This window comes from Trichomycterus rosablanca, chromosome 8 (assembly GCF_030014385.1).
Source record: "Trichomycterus rosablanca isolate fTriRos1 chromosome 8, fTriRos1.hap1, whole genome shotgun sequence".
Lineage (NCBI taxonomy): Eukaryota > Metazoa > Chordata > Actinopteri > Siluriformes > Trichomycteridae > Trichomycterus > Trichomycterus rosablanca.
This window is the reverse complement of record NC_085995.1, coordinates 15,227,440-15,248,057: the sequence shown is the minus strand read 5'-3', so window position 1 is coordinate 15,248,057 and position 20,618 is coordinate 15,227,440. Positions and strand designations below refer to the sequence as shown.

The following is a 20,618-nucleotide window of genomic DNA, read 5'->3' as shown; positions in this document are numbered from 1 at the left end:
TGCTTTAGACAAACTATCGAAAGCACAATATTGGCTTGTTCTTTTGAGGTGCAGCACAGAGATTATCACTTGTGTAGAAAAGCACACTTTTCCATTGATTACAGTCCGATGATGGTGAGAGAGGTTTGGCTCTGACGTCCTGTAAAAGCTCTCAAGACTGTGTTACCTGCTAGTTCTCCCTTTTAGTTATGCTGTAATAACTTAAGGAGTGCCGGAGTCTCATGCTACTCTCTGCAAAACTGACATTTTACTCTTAATGATTTCACATTTGAACTACAGTACATCTCTGTTGTTTTACCCCAAGGTGTGTCTGACGGAAACCTGTACTCACATGAGGTTGAAGCCTGCAAGTTGAGACTGCTTTGCCAACAATGTTGTGACAGGAAATTGCCGTGTTTGCAATGAAAATGTCCAGAACTCACTATTTACTTTATCACAGATTTATCACTGAATGACTGGACTTTAACTGCTTGTTTGTCCCTTTTGCTTAATTTTGTGAATGTATGCTTTGTGTTGAATGCTATTCATTCAAATTATTCTCCAGGCTACCTAAAGAGGATGGGTCCCTGCTGAGTCTAGTGAATTATTTAACTCTTAGTTTGTCCCTGTCCTTTTTTGAGTGTTGCAGTGAAATTACCAAACCAATTATAAACGTACTCAGGTTTACACCAGGCTAATCGGCTCATACCTGACATCAGTTGTTGTGGTTTTGATTACTTCAAAATAAAACCAGTTTTCTTCCTTGAGGATTCCAAGATTCACTATTGTTGGTGCTTTGACAGTGACTTTGTAATAAAGCACAAGTTGGGATAAAACAAGATTTAATTTAACTGTCACTTTTTTTATTTTAATTAGAGCATTATCAAAAAGTTTAAAGTGTATGGCACCACCAACACCTTGCCAAGATCAGACCATCCCTCCAAACTGGAGAACCGATTAGGGAAGCTACAAAAAGATCAGTAGCAACTGTGAAGGACCTACAACTCTGTGTACCTGAGATCAGTCTGTGCATGTGAAAACAATTTCACAAGGTTTACACAAAGCTGGCCTGTATGGCTGGGTGGCAAGAAAGAAGCTCCTCCTAAAAAATGGCATGCTGAAAGACTTGAAGAATTCTAATGCAATGCCATATGACAAAATATTTATGTTCAGACATTGAACTTTTGTGACTGAACCTCAAGCGTTTTGTTTGGAGAAAACCAAACACAACTCCCCATCAAAAATACATCATACCTACAGTGAAGGACTGTGGTAACAACGTGACAGACAGACAGAAAAAAAACAGGCAAGGCAGTCAGAGAGAGAGAGACAGACATACAGAGAGACATACTGATACAGACAGACAGACACAGAGAGAGACAGACAGACACAGCAATAGTAAATGTTAACCAAATATGCTGTCTTTATTGCTTGTAAACATCTTAAAGTAAACATCTGATATTTTGTATGTTAAATAAGTCATGGCTGTATTGATTTAAAAACACAATAATGCAGTGGGTCCACCAGACCCGCAAACATTGAATCAGAATCAGAATCAGAATCTTTTTTAGCTGAGTAACAAAACTATGAACAGCACACAAGGGTTAAACCAAGTTCATATTAATATTAATTCACCAATAGATTAATAAAATATGTGTTTATGTAATATACAGTTTTGTTAAAAAAAAAGAAAGAAAAACAAAAATTTATACTTTTCTTTGATTGTTCTTGTTATTGCATGTGAATTACACCAATTAACTTAAATATTTGTGGAATTTGTGGGTTTTATTAGCTTTAGGCAACAGTGTCTGCCCAATGCATTAATGTAATGAATTAGCAAAAAAATATAAATTAAAATGATGCATATAAAAAAAATCTACATATTTAGCATTTTTCCTCTACAGAGCTAGCACAGGTACTCAAATTGAGAGCTATCACTTTTGTAAGTCATTTGTGAATCTATACTAGAACGTGAACAAAGCAACATCCTCTCTGACTCGTGCGTCTGCCTTCGAGACCAAAGATCATTTGTTGATCCACACAGTGTCCTCTGTTTCATTGGAAGAGTTTCAAATTTCACATAAGTCTCTTTGAAAAGTTCATTGTTTGTTTCCCTATTATTGCTGCTGCTCCACTTGCAATAAAGTGATGAGATCTTGTAGAGAAGGATCAAGATAAGGGGAAATGCAAATGCACATAACATCCCACCAATGACCGTGAGCCACTTGTTTTGCCCATCATCCATTATGATGTCCAGTGTGCTAAAATTCACACATTGGTCTTTTCCCCCTTTGGAAACCAAGCAGACAGTGTAGATCTGGTCAGGAAACAGATCATCTAATACAAGCTTACCATTTCCAACCTTAGTTTCGATGGTCTCCTTCATTATCTGGTCTCCATCATATGGAAAGTAATGCACAAACAGTGGTGAATCACTAGGAAAACCCTCATTTTTCCATATCACAACTGCTGTGTCACCTGTTTCTTCAATTACCTCAATATCCTTGAGGAATGGGTTACCTTTTCTTCTAGCTTTATCACTTGTAACAGGTCTTTTGCCATTGCTGCTTTGCCCTATCTTAGAGGTAATAGCTTCAGTAGGTGGAATTCTTGGAATTCCTCCACCAGCGCCTGAGTTAATCTTGCCAGCTACAGTTTGCCTTGTGGTCATGGCTTGTTTAGTTGTAAAGGTGGTAGAAGAAAAGATAATTGGAATTGCAATCTCAGTTGCAGGAGGAGAAGCTTGAATAACCATTGCTGGACTTTCTTCAGGTTTTTTGGTCATGCTGAGAGATAAGGATAGTGTTGTTGTATCCATCCCAGCCACTGATAATGTAACGGAGGCCTCAGAATTTCCTGCAACATTCTTGGCCCTGCAGCGATAAACACCAGCATCCTTTAACATTATTCCTTGCAGACTAAGAACAGACCATCGAACACCTTCATCTGGAGACTTTTGCACAACTGCCACACACAAATAATTTAAATATTAGAAGGATAACAATAACCATGCAAACATCATTTTATAAGCACATTACATGGAAAATGTGGATATCCGCATTAGCCATGCAATTTCAATAGAAGTATTGGCAGAATGGGCTTACTGTCTTCAGTGTTACAAAACTTTGCAAAGAGTAATAAAAAGTACACAGCTTATGGACGCTGGAGCATTAGAATGTCTTCTACTTTGCAGTCTTTAAGATGATATTGGATTCGTCAGTGCCATATGTAGTTTGGTAAGTGAGGAATATATTTTGGCTCCCTATGGGGGTTGGTCTATTCACAACCCCAAATCAGAAAAAGTTGGGACAGTATGGAAAATGCAAATAAAATGAAAGTGCAGTGTTCCTTACATTTACTTTGACTCTTATTTGATTGCAGATAGTTTGAACCCAAGATATTTCATGTTTTATCTGCTCAGCTTCATTTCATTTATTAATAAATATCCCTTCCTGCATTTTAGGCCTGCAACACATTCCAAAAAAGTTGGGACGGGGGCAATTTAGGGCTGGTAATGAGGTGAAAATATTAAATAATGATGTGATTCCAAACAGGTGATTGTAATCATGGTTTGATATGCTGTACTTTGTAAGGTTGTGCATGTGTTTGAGGTACCATTTTGATGTGTTGTATTACTTTTGGTGGGGTAAGCCCTGATCAATGTTAATTCAGTCTGGCAGCAGATTCCTGCTCCACTTAGTTCAATAAAAGAGCATAAAAATGATTCCTTTGGACTCTGGTCTTTGACCTAACCGATGCCACAATATTGTCAATCACTCACTCACTTTCTTAACTGCTTATCCAATTAGGCTCGGGTTTGCTGGAGCCTATCCCAGCTTTTCAATGGGCGCAAGGCACACAGTAACACCCTGGGTGGGGCGCCAGTCCATCACAGGGCAGACACACATACCCACACCCATTCACCTATAGGGGAATTCCGTGTCTCCAATTAACCTGACTGCTTGTTTTTGGACTGTGGGAGGAAACCGGAGCTCCCGGAGAAAACCCACGCAGACATGGGGAGAACATGCAAACTCCACACAGAAAGGACCCGGACCTGGGGATCAAACCCAGGACCTTCTTTCTGTGAGGTGACAGTGCTACCCACCAAGCCACCGTGCCGCCCATATTATCAATCGTTAAAATAAAATGTTAAGCACATGTCAGTGGGTTTTTCATATGTTCACATACTTTTGGCCTTGTAATTAAATGGATTTGTCATCACACTTATGCAGTTTTAATACATTATATTAACAAGTCACTTTGGCTAATGCATACCTGGGTTACTGAGAGGTGAACCATCCTCTTTGCTCCACAGTAAGGTTGGGGTTGGATAACCTGTTGCATCACAGCGTAGTAACACATTACTACCTATAGAAGATGTGATCGTTGTGGCTGAAGTCATTATTGTTGGTTTAACACACTTATCAAGTTCTGCTCTTTTAAACAAAACCCCAGCCAAGTTTTCTGGACCACTGCAGGACACTAAGGTGTCCATCAGCACCACAGGAGCAATTGCCATCTTAGACATCTTGATGAGCTTGGAGATCTGGCAATCACAGTACCACAAGTTGTCCTGGAGTCCTACAAACATTAAACAATAGATTTTAGATAACTGTGAAGCAATAACAAAGTGTTTTTGTCATAGTAAATGTTTATTATGTACAACCCCAAATCAGAAATAGGACAGTATGGAAAATGTAAATGAAATAAAAATGCAGTGTTTTTTACATTTAGTTTGGCTTTTATTTGATTGCAGACAATATAAACTCAAGATATTTCATGCTCAACTTCATTTTATTTGTTAATATACCTCCATTCCTGCATTTCAGGCCTGCAACACATTTCAAAAAAAGTTGGAACGGGGGCAATTTAGGAGTAGTAATAAGGTTAAAAAACTAAATAATGATGTAATTCCAAATAGGTGATGTCAACAGGTGATTGCTCATCATCAGAGGATCTCCAGTTTGTCAACAAATGCATGAGAAAATTATTGAATGTTTAAAAACAATGTACATCAAAGAAAGATTGGAAGGAATTCGCATATCTCTCCCTCTAAAAAAATGGATGTCCTTTGCTCTGGACCAAAGACGAAATAGACCATCCAGACTGTTATCATCCAAAAGCCAGGGTCTGTCATGGTATGGTCTGTGTCAGTACCCTTGGCAAAGGTCATTTACAATTCTGTGATGGCAGCATTAATGTAGAAAAGTACACTGAGATCTTAGAGCAACATATGCTGCCTTCAAGACATCTTTTCCAGGGACGTCCATGCATTTTTCAACAAGACAATGCAAAATCATGCTGCACACATTACAAAGGCATGACTGCAGAAGAAGAGGGTACGGGTACTAAACTGGCCTGCCTGCAGTCCTGACTTGTCTCCAATAGAGAATGTGTGGAGAATTTTGAAATGAAAAATGAGTCAACGACGACCCCGTACTGTTGCAAATCTTAAGACGTGTTTGCAGGAAGAATGGCACAAAATAAAAGCTGAAACACTAAATCACTTGGTATCCTCGGTGCCAAAACGTCTTTTAAGTGGGGTGAAAAGGAATGGCAACATTACACAGTAGTAAATGATTTACTGTCCCAACTTTTTTTGGAATGTGTTGCAGGTTTGAAATGCAGGAATGGATGTTTCACAGGTGTGCGACTAAAAAGCTGTTTCATTATTTTCATCTAATTTCCATGTATTTTGGTGTGCTGAAAACGAAAAAAATATTGAAAATCCTGGACGTCAGGATTTGCCACAAAATGCTAAATTCTCTTCAAATTTAGTAAATTTTTCTCCATTTTTGGTATTTTTTGATCTTAGGGTTTTTAACCAAATTTAAAGTCAAAATTACTATTAATTAATTCACATCAGTGCATTCAAGATATACAATGCCAAAAAAATATAACTTTCAAAGAAATGAACTTTCACAGTGAGCTAATGAAACCAGCATCAACATGTTGCAAGCTGAACGCGCAGGCTCTGACATGCCCGGGCTTGATTCAATAGTTTTTCTTTGTTCTCGCCTGTTCACACTTTTTTATTTCAGTTCGTGTTAGCTCGTCATTATTCAACCGTGTTTCTTAAAATTAGCATTATGGCTCAGCGGAAGTGTATTAATTCGCCTGACAGTTTCTGATACATTTGTGGTGAATATACAGTGTTGAAGCAACAGCTGAATATTACAGACTTTGTGAAAAAAGTATACTTCGCATGCTTCGGACTAAAGCTTGGAGATCAAGATAAAGCTTGGGTGCCTCATAAAGTGTGCAAACGGTGTGTTGAGGACCTCTGAAAATGGTTCAAGGGTAAGAAAAAAGCTTTCCGTTATGGGATTCCTATGGTATGGCGAGAGCAAAAGAACCATAGTGACGATTGTTACTTTTGTTCATGCAATGTGAAAGGGTATAATTCAAAATGGAAGCATTCCATTTCATACCCCAATCTTCACTCAGCAATTCGTCCCATCCCCCATGGCACAGATATACCAGTACCCAAGGCCCCTGCTACCTTGGAAGAGATAACTAGCTCCGATGAAGATGGAGACATACCTGAACCAGATGATGAATCAAGTTCTGACTTTGAAGATGATACAAGACCAAAAAAGAGACTTGAATCTTCCCAAAGATGCCGCTGAGTTACTCGGATCAAGGCTCAAAAGCAGGAATTTATTGTTGCCAGGAGTGTCTTTATCATGGTTCAGACATCGTGAAAAGGAGTTCATTTTTTACTTTGCCAGGAAGATAAGTTGGTTTATTGCATCGATGTCGAAGGTTTGATGGGTCAATTCAAAATCCAATATGATTCAGCGCAATGGCGTCTTTTTATAGATTCTTCAAAAAGAAGTCTTAAAGCAGTTTTACTCAACAACGGCGGTTTTTATGCTTCCATCCCTGTAGGTCATTCCGTACACCTCAAGGAAACCTACGAGAACTTGGAATTGGTTCTTCGTAAACTTAAATATGAAGACCACGGTTGGCAAGTGTGCGGGGATTTGAAAGTCTTGTGCATGCTGCTCGGGCAACAAGCTGGGAATACCAAATACCTGTTTTCTGTGTCTATGGGACAGTCGAGGCCGACAAAATCACTGGACCAAGAAGAGTTGCCAGCCGAGGGTGCTCACAGTTGGTGAAAAAAATGTCCCCCGAGAAACTTTGGTACCTCCCGATAAAGTTCTTCTACCACCTCTCCACATAAAACTGGGATTGATGAAGCAATTCGTAAAATCCCTTCCAAGAGATGGAGAATGCTTCAAATACTTGGTCATCAAGTTTCCAGGCCTCTCGGAGGCAAAATTGAAGGAAGGTGTGTTCGTCGAACCAGACATTAGAAGGCTTATAGCTGATCAAGAGTTTATCAATACCATGACGGATCCTCAAAAAGAAGGGTGGATTGCATTTACAGAAGTCATAAATACATTTTTAGGCAATAACAAAGATCCTGACTACAAAAAGATCGTCAGACGAATGCTGAAAGCATTTCAAGCTTTAGGTTGCCTGATGAGTTTGAAAGTGCATTTCCTCCACTCCCACCTTGACAACTTTCCTGAAAATTTGGGAGCTGTGAGTGAAGAGCAAGGTGAACGATTCCACCAGGACATTAAAGAGATGGAAAGAAGATACCAGGGAAGATGGAGCATTACAATGATGGCAGACTACTGTTGGACGCTTCAGAGAGACATGCTACTCACAAGCGTAAATGTACCAAGAGGAGCCTCACAGGGAAGAAGAAACGATTTTAGTGTGTGTTAGCGAGCTCATTCCAGTTAAAAAAAAGATTTTCATGAAAAATTTGTAATAAAAAATTAATTTTATAAGTCTACTTTCATTTATTTTGAGGTATATTTAACATAGTTACCTAAATTGTCAGAAAATGTGATGTCCTATGACAAAACGGAGGTCATTTTTTGATTCAGAGCACCCAAAAACATAAAGATTACGTGGAATAACCAAAACAGCTCTTGAAAAAAATTTTTTTGCAGACCTGTGAATAAATGAAATGAAGTTGACCAGACAAAACATGAAATATCTCAGGTTCATCCTGTCTGCAATCAAATAAAAAAAGTAAATGTAAGAAACTGTGTGTTTTTTCATTATTTACATTTTCCATGATGTTCCAACTTTTTCTGATTTGGGCTTGTACATAAACACATTACATTATATTAGTACAGTCTCTATAGCATATATTTATTCCTGATTTCTAAACACCTTGCATTCCCATATGCTTCTGTTTTGTATTTATTTATTTTTAAGTACTTTTGTTGGCCAGGGTATTTTCTGCCTTTCACCCAATGAACTGGACCCACTGCAACCCTCACCAGGATAAAGCTGTGGTATTTTCTGCCTTTGACCCAATGAACTGGACCCACCACAACCCTCACCAGGATAAAGCTATGGTATTTTCTGCCTTTCACCCAATGAACTGGACCCACCACAACCCTCAGCAAGATTAAGCTGTGGAATTTTCTGCCTTTCACCCAATGAACTGGACCCACCACAACCCTCACCAGGATAAAGCTGTGGTATTTTCTGCCTTTCACCCAATGAACTGCACCCACCACAACCCTCACCAGGATAAAGCTGTGGTAAAACAGAGGATGAATGAATAAATGCATGTATTTAAGTATTTGCTCAGCTAAATTATGTATCTCTGACTCCAAAGCAAATGTTAGTAGCTCTGTCTTGCTGATCAGGTTGTCCACTTCTCCCACTCAACACACACAGCCTTTACTTAAATTATTTATTACATTCTAAGCTTCCTGTACACTTATGCCAATATCAGCTATGCTAAATAAGATTTTAACTTTATACAATATGTGTAAGCCCTGTAATCTCTAGCAGAGAAGACAAGACAAAAAAAAAGTAAAAAAAAATAAAAATAAAAAAATAAAAAAATTAGATTGAAAAATATTGAAAACTAAAATCTCTTATTTAAAAATATATTCAGGTTTTGTAATCAGTACTTAGTAGAAGCAGTTTGGCAGCATTTACAGCTCAGAAAATTTGTAGGTCTTTACAAATGTTTGCTGGCGAGAATTTGGGGTGTTCACATTGTTGTTCACATGGTAGATCCTCTCAAACTCTGTCAGATTCAATGACCAGGGCTTGTAAACTACCACATTTAGGGCTCTCCTTAGATGTTTAATGTGGTTTAATTCTGGGCTGTGGCTGGGCCTCTTAAGGAATTTAGAAATTTGCCACTTCAGTGTTGTTTTGGTTGTACATGTCAGGCACTGATGTCACGTAACGCGTTACTTAGTAACGCGTTACTCTAATCTGACCACATTTTTCAGTAACGAGTAATGTAACGCGTTACTATTTCCAATCCAGTAATCAGATTAAAGTTACTTATCCAAGTTACTGTGCGTTACTATTTTTGTGATTTTCCTTAGTAGCAACACTTTAATCGTGGAGAACCACAGACAGTTCCTTGGACTTTATGGCTTGGCTTTTGCCCTGACAATAGTGTAAATTGTGATAGACCCAGGTGTGTGCTTTTCAAAAACTATTTCCAATTAATTTGAATTTAAACAGGTAAACACCAGTGAAGTTCTACACACATCTAATTTAAGGCAAACAGGATGCATCTGGCAACAATTTCAAGTGACACAGCAATTTTCAGTACTCTAAAAGCATGCTTTTACTTGTCATTATTACGTGTACTGATTACGTGTACATCAAAGGTTGAAACTGGCAATTATATCCATAATTCAGTTAGATCCATAACACAATACAAAAAGTATGTAAGTAAATTACCATGTCCATGTTTTAGTTGGTATGCCACTAAAGTAAACACTTAGGGTCGCGGGGGGTGGCGGGTGCTGGAGCCTATCCCAGCTTTTCAATGGGCGCAAGGCACACAGTAACACCCTGGACGGGGGGGCCAGTCCATTGCAAGGCAGACACACATACACACACACACATTCTCCTATAGGGCAGTTCAGTCTTCTTCTTCTTCCTCGGCCTTTGTTCCATTCGTTTGTGGGGTTGGCTCTCGGCGGTTCATGATCTTCATTGATTTGGCACAATTTTCACGCCGGATGCCCTTCCTGACACAACCCTCCCTATTTTATCCGGGCTTAGGACCGGCACTACAATGCACTGGTTTGTGCATCTAGCAGCTATGTATCTATAGGACAATTTAGTGTTTCCAATTAGCCTGGTGGCATGTTTTTGGACTGTGGGAGGAAACCAGAGCACAAGGAGGAAAACCAAGCGGACACGGGAGAACATGCAAACTCCGCACAGAAAGGACCCGGACCGCCCCGCCTGGGGATCGAACCCAGGACGTTCTTGCTGTGAGGCGACAGTGCTACCCACTAAGCCACCGTGCCGCCCCTATAGGGCAGTTCAGTGTCTCCAATTAACCTGACTGCACGTTTTTGGAATGTGGGAAGAAACCCAAACAGACACGAAGACAACATGCAAACTCCGCAGAGAAAGGACCCGGACCGACCCGCCTGGGGATCGAACCCAGGCCCTTCTTGGTGACAGTGCTACCCATCAAGCCACCATGCCGCCCCTCAAGTAAACAATGAAAGTGATTTGTTAACTGCAGCTTTGTTAATAGATTCTCAATGCTCAGTGGCTGAAACATCATTAAAGATTCATCTGTAAGGTAAAGCATGAGTACAGAGAAGCCTAATAACCTAAACATTATCACAATAAACACAGGAAATGTCAGGGAACTTGTCAGATATGTATAGGTTATTTACAATAAAATTTAAACTTCATACTAAGTTATTACCAAGTCAATATTAAAAATGTATTTTATTATTTGTTTCTTGTCATAGCATCTTAATAGTTCTTAACAAATAGCTTTTTTAGCTGTATGAGTGGTTATGAGACCATATATTCCATTAAGGTTTTAAACTGTATTTTTGTACATGTATCAGTTATATAAAATCAATTTTATGCTCTCAAATTTGTTGCAACAGTTTGGGGAAAGGCTGTCCCTTGTTACAGCATGACTGTGAGCTTGTGTTGAGTGTATGTGTTTACTGTTTATTAAACAGTTATGTATTAACATTTTACAAATGCATCCATAACTCACTATTTAGTCTCCTGCATAACATTGGGTTAATTAATATTATATTTCCCTGACTATCATCAGAAGTGTTTACCAGATAGCAGGATCTGGAGGTAGGTAAGGTAACTTTAGGATTAACTGTGGTTTAAGGTATTATGAAGGTTTTTCAGTATCTAACCAGCTTAATCACCATGACAACTTACTTTTTAAGGCCTGACCTGCTTAACTGCAGGTTAAGCTGTGGTTTAATGTGAGGAAGGTGAGGTCTGAACCAACAAGACAGGGAATAAAATCATGGAACTAGGCAGCTGAAGGCAATTTAAAGTAGCAACATATATAAGTCAAATTTATATATGTAGAAGCACACCTCGGTGGGAAGCGGAGACATCTGCTCTGTTCTGCTCTCACCTCGATCTATCTTCTTTTCTCCAGCCCTCCCTCCTCCTCTCTCCCTCTCTTTTCTGGTACTGTATTCTAATCTCCTCTGTAGTAATTACTTTTCCTGCCCTGCTCTTCAGTCATCTCTTCTCTCTTTTCCTCCACTGTCTTTTTTGCCTGGTCTTCCATCTACAATATTTTCTAACTCACCTCTATGTCACTTGCTCTCACTGCTCTGATTGCATCCTTCTACTCTTTCTCTGCCTCCTTCTCTTTACCCTAAATGCACCAGAATAAGCATGAAAGAAATATTATCAGAAAACAACTGGTATTTCTTACAATGATGTCCGAGAATAGAGTGCTGACTACATCTAATCTGAATGGCAATTATTATATCAGGAATCAACAACTCATCTCTTTTACATCTGACTAGTATATATTTTTCTATGACTCTAGAAGTACTTTTTTTCTGAGGCTGCCCAAAAAACTGGTGCTGCAACCATTCCTATTGCTCATAATGTTTTACTCTGAATTAAAGCTGACTATACTACAGTACAATCAAACAGCACTAATACTGCTATGTATCATAAGCAAGTACAGCTACACAGGATACTATATGAATATGCGATAAATGAAAGCTACCACCATTGAATAGGTTACATATGCAATGATTACCACTTTAATGAGACTGTTTTTTGGTTTTCATACAAACATTAGTGTAAAGACATAACGTAAGTTAAATACAGCCATTAGCATAAAAGTAGTATAAAAATGAACTAATATATAAGGTTAAGATAAGGTAAGGATAAACCCCCAAAACAAATTAACTTTGTGTACAAAATACAACTATATTTTTACAGTAAGGCCTTCTTTGTTTAAATCCTACATATTTCCTTACAATTTTTACTCACAAAAACATTATAATCTCTGTTTTCAATATAGTTTTTTTTTATAAATAAAAAAAAAAACAATTATTGGTTACATTTTAAATAACGTTTATCTGCAGGTTCAAAAAACTCACGCCAGGTTAATAATTAACCTATTAATTGTATTTTATATAGCTGGAATGACAGCTAACCAGCTAGGTTAAACTAAACTAAACTATCTGGTTGTGTTTTCAGATGCTCTAAAATATTCAGATTGATCTAAAATATTAAAAAGGAGAATGATTGCAAAAAGTGCCAAATCACTATGTCTCTCTTAAGGTATACCTGTTCACCTACTTCAGCTTTACAACTATGTCAAAGTATGAACAAGATATTCAGAATGAAGACCAATTTTTATCCCTCTAGTAAGAGATACAAATTTTAATAATATCTACTTGCTTCAAAATGCATTTTTTTGTAAATGCTTTTGTTTGTAAATTGTGTCAAGAGGGAAAATGGTTGAGCTAGGTTTTGTTTGTTTTTCCAGCACAAAGTTACCTCTCTTCTACTAAAGCTAAAACATATTTATGTTATACTGTGGCTATTGTTTAGCAAGAATTCTAATACTATCTAATAAGAACTGCATCTGTTTCTTTTATCCATCAAACCATAGCTCAGCACTTAGAGAATTATAGCTATCAAGTAAATGGTATTTTACAATAGTTAGCATCTACTCTTTGTAAGTCAAATTCAATTACAGCTTCTGTAGGTAAAAATGGCCCACTTTCCACTGCCTGGAAGAGAAGGGTGTACTACAAAACATTTAAATACTGTAGAACTTTTTTGGACAATGTGATCAATTTAAAAGCTCACTAATAAATGTAATCTGATCAAATTTAGTATTCAGTGATTCCTGGCTTCCTTGGATAAGCACCACAGCAGGCTGATTAAGATTACCAAGAACAATAAAGGAGTTCTCAGACAGAAGACCTAGAATGTACTCACAGTTCCTGATTAGGTATAATCTTGCTTAATATGTCAAGAATTGCCTTATATCACATAAATAGTACAAATGGAAATAGAAGCAATGTTCATTTGATTGTAAAGTTAGATTTCATGATGGGAAATGTACTATATTTTTCTTCTGAGTTGTGGACAACATAATTTTGCATTATGTTCACAATGTCAACAATAACAATGTCTGTTAAAATCCTGTATTATGTACCTTGGGGAAGATGTGAATAAACTAATTTATGTTTTGAATTAAAAACTATTTAATCACTGAATGTTACACATGATCTCAAGTGCTATAAAACAAACAAATATTATAAATAGTCACAAATATTTGGATATGCCTATTTGTTGAGATCTGTCACCCACTAGTCATTATTCACTTTAATATATCTAATGCAGTGACTAAGGTTGCCGTGCTAGTTTAAATATTCCTTCCCCAAAACACCATAATGTGGTCTATTTTGTAAAACAGTTCCATTTTTTGTTTTATCAGACCAGAGCATCAGAACATGGGAACAAAAATCTTCTGATCCTCTGGTCTGATAAAACAAAACTGGATGGCAGCATCATGCTGTGGGGTTGCTTTGCTGCAAGAGGGACTGAAGGCATTATGAGGAAGGAAAATCATGTGGAGATAGGAACAACTTTTATGGAATACGAACATGGTAAACAAGCTAAGATATGCTAAAGCTTACAACGATTGGAATGATTTTTTTAAAGCGATCAAATTCAAATTTGTAAAAAGTAAACAAAATTCGATATTGAATTGTTACCTGTTACTTTAGACCAGCCTTTCTCAACCGGGGTGCCGCGGCACCCTGGGGTGCCGTCTGGCTTCGTCAGGGGTGCCATCAAAAATACGTTACTGATATTATGAAATAAATTTAAAATGCAAAAAAGTCAACTTATCATGAAACTGTAGACCATTAGCCGCCTCAAACATCAAAATTTGTCTCACACGCCCCTTTCCCCATACTACAACGCCAACGCGTTGCCTAATACTGCCCATTACTGCGCGATGCATTAGGAGAGCGTTGTGTGAAGCACATGAACTACCTTTCTCTATGACATATTTGTGCGAACTGAGCTTTTCGAGCCTAACTTACATCACGAACAAGTACAGGGAGCGACTGAGGGCTCTGCACCAGGAGCTCCGTGTCTGCCTCTCATCCATCCCTGCCAGAATAGGGCGATTGTGTGCATCATCCCAGGCTCAGGTTTCCCATTAAAAGTCACGTTTACCCCTCCCTCCCTAAATGACACCTTATGGTGTGTGTGCGTGTGTGTTAGCAGTCCGAGGGATGCAGAGTGTACATTTTTTAATAGATTTTAGACTGGGGTGACTTGAGATTTTGCATACTTTTAAAGGGTGCCGTGACTGAAAAAAGGTTGAGAAACACTGCTTTAGACTGTGTTTGCACGACCTAGGCAGTACGAACAATACTTAACTTGAAAAAATGATGTTGCTTAATGTGCTAAAACAATGGCAGAAGTAGAGTACTTATGACTTACAGTATAGTTCCTAGAATATTCATTTTATTACATAGCCTCACATACTCGCCCTGCCTCTGATTGTGATTTGTATATACTTATTCACTCAGGCTTTTGATTAGTCATTCCAAACAAGGGATATGTGGTTCTGATCCTGGGGGTCTAGGCAGTCTGGGCAGTACTGTTCTCTACAAACTGTCATTTTACTATTAATGATTTGATATCACATTTTCACTACATCTTCTGTTTTTTACCCCAGTGTGGTTCTATTTACAGTATATAGTAAATGCTTAATAATGATTATGGGCTATCATTAAAATTAGAACTCAATAGTATTCCTTGTTTGTAGTTGATTATTGTAAAAGAGCTAGCTTGTTTATTCCACCACTAATTTACCCTCCATTCATTTTGCATCAAATCATTTGGCCCATTTCCTGATGTGGTACTTGTGAAACTTTTGTCAATTCCGATTAAGGAGGAATTCAGGTGAATAACTACAATGTCCCTGGAGCAGACCTTCATGTACAAACTTGACCACTACACACCAAAACCTATTGCCGTGTGCAAGGCCAAGGCAGGTGTCATGGGAACCAAACTGAGGCCATTTCTGGACAAACAGGTTTGTTTTGCTGAAAATTGTGCTTAAAACCTTATGTCATTATCCTAACTACATTATCGCTCACACACTGCTCCAGGCATATGCATATACAGAACAAATGCTTGCACTTGTAGCTTATGTAGCATAGTTTTCCTCCTTGCTACTCAGGCGCTCAAGCTTAGCCTGATTGGCCTGATGGTGGCGCTTTAGAGTAGTGACAAACTTTGAGGTCCATATCTCCTACCTCAAGAACCATATAGATCCGTCCAGTCAGATCTTAAGCTAGTTTGCATAATTTGCAGAATCACACATTGTTTTTTACAAACTAGTCGCTGGATTTTCACCCCACATACACAACAGCTGTGGCAAAATAACCCTATAACTCACTATAAGCACTTGAAATATTACTTGTTATTATAGTGTTATTGCGAAATGTGAATCAAAAGCATGGGTGGAGCAAGCCAACCTTAAAGCACACATATAGTGTTCTAATTCAAAAAGCATTTTTTTCAATTTTATTTATGCATTTTCTCGTTGTCAATTTGTCTTCCGCTGCTGGGGATCCATGATTGCAGTTGAGGTGGGTATATTGCTGCTCCCTTTTTCACCTATGCACTCTCCATAGGAACCTCTCTATCTGCCAATCAGGGTCCTTACACAGCTTTGAAGACCCCACCCACATAGTCCGGTCATCCTGCCCTAGCAGAACCATGTCTGCTGCAGGCACTGCCAATTACGGCCGCTAGATGGTGCTCAGCCAACCGGTTGAACCGAGGAGTTCAGAATCTTGGCGCTGGTGTGCTAGCGGAATATCCACCTGGGCGCCTACTCAGAAAGCATTTTACTGATTGTCACCAAACTTAGAGGTTCACAGACAGTGGCAAAAGTATAGTGCAACTGAACTACTAGGTGGTGCTAAAACATGCAAGATAATGTTACACAAACAAAGATTTTCGAATTAATTCTTTAGGAATGATCCCAGGAATGGAAATTGCTGCTTGAATGAATTTGATCCAGTCCAGTTGTCTCCTGATGCATGATGCCAGCACACTATTCTTGGTCTGGGAGCTCAGCTGACGTTGCGGCATATTTCAGCTGTCACAAGGAACTGCCCTGGACAACAAGCTGCCCCGGGAAGAGGGTATAATGGCCATTTTTCTGGAGTTTGAACCCATGCTTGGCACGGACTGTGCCAGTCAGTCGGGTGGCTTGTCTAAAGCTTGTTCTGAGTTTCCAGAACTTGGTTCCTGAACAGCTTGCCCTAATACGACAACCTGTTTTATTTTTGACAACCAGTTGTTGTTTCTCAACTATCCTTTTTTCTTCCCACCGTTCATCTGTGGTGAAGTGGAAGTGGTTGTGGAGGTTTGCTACTTTGTTGTTAATTTGGGCACAACTTTAATTTAATGTACACCTTTTTTTATCCACAGTATTTTTTACCCTGGTTAGGCACTCTCCATATTGGATTTACTTTCAATTGCAGTTGCAGGGCTACATCTGGTGCCTTATTTGCAGTACTTTGCAGTACTGGCCACAACAACCACATTAAGCATTCTCATCTATGTATACATATACTATGAAAACAAACCTTTTTTGACGAAAAGGCTATGATTCTTAAATAAGCTAAACTTACAAAAACACTTTACTTACCAAGAATGATTTTTTCAGGAGCATTGAAGATGGGAATATCAGAAAAAGGGCTCCAGATGTCCAAGAGGTCAGAGGGCAAGGTGTTTAGCTTATTGCTGGAAATGTCCAGGTATGTGATGTTCATCAAGTAAACTGCAGCTTCTGAAGGAATACTTGTCAATTGATTATTGTGTAAATCCAGAGTTCTAAGATTGGGCATTTCTTTCAGAGCTTCCCAGGGGAACTTGGAGATTTGATTTCCATCCAGACAAAGCTCATGTAAGACCTTCAGATTGTAGAAGCTACCTGGATCCACAGTGCTGATGGAGTTGTAGGAGAGCCACAGGTATCTGAGCTCGGTGAGATAGTAAAAGGTTTCAGTTTTCAGTTTACGCACTGCTGTCTTCTCCACTCGTAGCTTCACTGTGTCCAATGGCACATTGGTGGGGATATCTGACATGTCAGGGTTGTTACATAAAACCACACTAAAATAGAAAAACAAGAGAAAAACCAAACTTAGACCATGTGTGTGAGTGTGTGTGTACCCTGTACCTAAGGCTGAGACTATTATCCATGCATTTGTAACATCTAGAATTGACTCCTGCAATGCTGTACTTTATGGGCTCCCTGCTCGGGTTTTGAACAGGCTGCAGTATGTACAAAATTCAGCTGCAAGGATTCTAAAACCCATACTAGATCCTGGGAGCACATCACCCCAACTTTGAAACATCTACACTGCTTTCCAGTACAATATCAAATACAATATAAGCTGCTGGTGCTGGTTTTTAAATCTTTACACGACCTTGCGCCTTCATATCTTGAAAGTCTGCTTACATCAAATTCTCCAGTTCGGTCTCTTCGCTCTTCCACCCTGCATCTGCTCAAAGTTCCACTCTCTAAATTATGTACATTTGGTGACGGGGCATTCATTGTTGCTGGTCCCAAAATGTGGAATAGTCTCCCTCCTGAGTTATGTTTAAAACCTGTCTAAAAACCCATCTTTTCCATCTGGCTTTTGGGTGACCCAGAACTGTGCCACATGTATAGCGGCTCCACGTTTGTTAATTTGTATTCTTATTTGTATTTTTTCTTTATTTTTATTGTACAGTGCCCTTGAGTGTCATGAAAGGTGCTTACCAAATAAAATTTTATTATTATTATTATTATTACCTGCAGAACCAGGAAGACTGAACACAATATGCATGATGCTTAACCGGGTTAGAACAGAACAATGGCTGAAGAGCCACAAACATAAGAGACAGGACAAAAGACAAGGTGGCCAAAAAGAAAAAAAAGACAACTGAAAACCACAATCTATGTAAGAGAGGCAAAAGACTAGATAGACAAGCATTTTGGTGGAGTAGGGGGTATCGCATTCCACACACAGAAAAAAAAAAGTATGCCCTACAGGGAAGCCTACGCTGTCCCCAGCAAACATCCCTGGTCCTGTAGAAGCTAAATGTTATATACTGTAGTACAGTATATAAGCATAAAAATGTAGAAAAACTAATAAAAATGGTCACAATTCTAATTCTTCTGTGCATTTCTTTTCCATTTTTCTCAAAAACCCAGTTGTATCTCCTCTGCTGCTGCAGATACCTACCCTACCCCTCAAATCCCTCCCTCCTATATACTACATGTATAGTAGTCAACCACCTCTTTTCACCTGCATGAGGTGTGTTCACACTCCTTCAGTATTGTGTGTGGAGAGTCACACGCTGGTCTCTATTATTCCCTGTCTTTGTCCAGGCGTAACTGACCAGCCAGCAGAGGCTAAACTGTAGCAGCAATAAGGAATTTGATAGCATCACTTGCAATTAAACTCAAGAGCTACAGATCTCAGCCCATTTAAAATTTTTAATACCTAGTGGGACTCTTGATGTGTGGCTTCTACTCTAACAGCTACTGTACCATCCATGAATAGTTAACCAAAACAGTGTTTATACAATAGAGGTTATTACACACAAGAACAAGTGAGGTTAGTTTGGCAATGAGAAACAAAGAAAGCTACATTTTGAAATAACTGTTGTACATTTTGAAATAAATGTTGTTGTACAGCTCAGCAAATTATATTATTGTATTTTTAAATACAGGATTGATTTACATATTAAACTGAATTAAATATTGTTCACTAAATGGTTTGATTCACAGCTAGTATTGACACTATCCTGTTCTCTAACTAGTATTTTCTCCCATTTATACAGATATTTATACCAGCTGTTTATACCAGCTGTTGCAGTACACCACAGAAACCCAATAGCAAATTTAATATTGCATGTTTTACTTCATAAGCACTGTGCTGTTTCTTACTAATAAAAAGTGATATCCATTTATCCCTTAACGAGCTTAGCAATGTTATTGTATAAAATATTCCTGTGTCCCTAACTCCATGTCGTCTAAGTGTGAATGTTTTACCTGGTCCCATGAAACACACAAGTGCACTGCGAGGGGCAGAATGACCATGTTACTCTCCAACAGCACAGCAGCACCACTAGTGCCAAAGAATGTTGCATTATTTAATGAAACACACACACACTTGCACATATCAGATCATCATTCATTCTTACAAACACATGCAGAAAACCAAGGGATCCAGTAGCAGCTGCAGTTTCACCTTCAAGATTGAGACCATGTGCAGTTAAGCTGTGGAGGAGACATTGGATTAAACAGGATTTTCCAGAGCTGAGTAGGTCATGTGAGTTCTGTAAGCTAGCGTGTGTGTGGTGTGTGTATGCATATATACGGTATATATATATACAGTATATATACTGTATATACAGTGTATCACAAAAGTTAGTACACCCCTCACATTTCTGCAAATATTTCATTATATCTTTTCATGGGACAACACTATAGACATGAAACTTGGATATAACTTAGAGTAGTCAGTGTACAGCTTGTATAGCAGTGTAGATTTACTGTCTTCTGAAAATAACTCAACACACAGCCATTAATGTCTAAATAGCTGGCAACATAAGTGAGTACACCCCACAGTGAACATGTCCAAATTGTGCCCAAATGTGTCGTTGTCCCTCCCTGGTGTCATGTGTCAAGGTCCCAGGTGTAAATGGGGAGCAAGGCTGTTAAATTTGGTGTTTTGGGTACAATTCTCTCATACTGGCCACTGGATAATCAACATGGCACCTCATGGCAAAGAACTCTCTGAGGATGTGAGAAATAGAATTGTTGCTCTCCACAAAGATGGCCTGGGCTATAAGAAGATTGCTAACACCCTGAAACTGAGCTACAGCATGGTGGCCAAGGTCATACAGTGGTTTTCCAGGACAGGTCCCAGGCTTCGCCAAAGAAGTTGAGTCCACGTGTTCGGCGTCATATCCAGAGGTTGGCTTTAAAAAATAGACACATGAGTGCTGCCAGCATTGCTGCAGAGGTTGAAGACGTGGGAGGTCAGCCTGTCAGTGCTCAGACCATACGCCGCACACTGCATCAACTCGGTCTGCATGGTCGTCATCCCAGAAGGAAGCTGACGCACAAGAAAGCCCGCAAACAGTTTGCTGAAGACAAGCAGTCCAAGAACATGGATTACTGGAATGCCCTGTGGTCTGACGAGACCAAGATAAACATGTTTGGCTCAGATGGTGTCCAGCATGTGTGGCGGCGCCCTGGTGAGAAGTACCAA

The 20,618-nt window shown here is 39.0% G+C and overlaps 1 protein-coding gene across 1 annotated transcript; it reads right to left on the bottom strand.

The window, feature by feature from the left end:
• Positions 1 to 1,885: 1,885 nt before the first annotated feature.
• Positions 1,886 to 19,491, bottom strand: lrit3a (info leucine-rich repeat, immunoglobulin-like and transmembrane domains 3a). Its single transcript, XM_062999881.1, has 4 exons — positions 19,394 to 19,491; positions 17,000 to 17,463; positions 4,258 to 4,563; positions 1,886 to 2,943 (listed from the first exon to the last, which is right to left on the bottom strand). Exons 1-4 carry the CDS (start codon positions 19,489 to 19,491, stop codon positions 1,886 to 1,888), a joined length of 1,926 nt encoding a protein of 641 aa, XP_062855951.1.
• Between the last annotated feature and the right edge of the window lie 1,127 nt (positions 19,492 to 20,618).

Coding starts and splice junctions, on each gene's coding strand:
- lrit3a (XM_062999881.1), bottom strand. CDS start 19,491: ATGCAACATTCTTTGGCACTAGTGGTGCTGCTGTGCTGTTGGAGAGTA. Junction 17,464..19,393: donor TGTGTGTTTCATGGGACCAG/GTAAAACATTCA, acceptor TTTCTATTTTAG/TGTGGTTTTATGTAACAACC. Junction 2,944..4,257: donor TTCACCTCTCAGTAACCCAG/GTATGCATTAGC, acceptor TGTGTGTGGCAG/TTGTGCAAAAGTCTCCAGAT.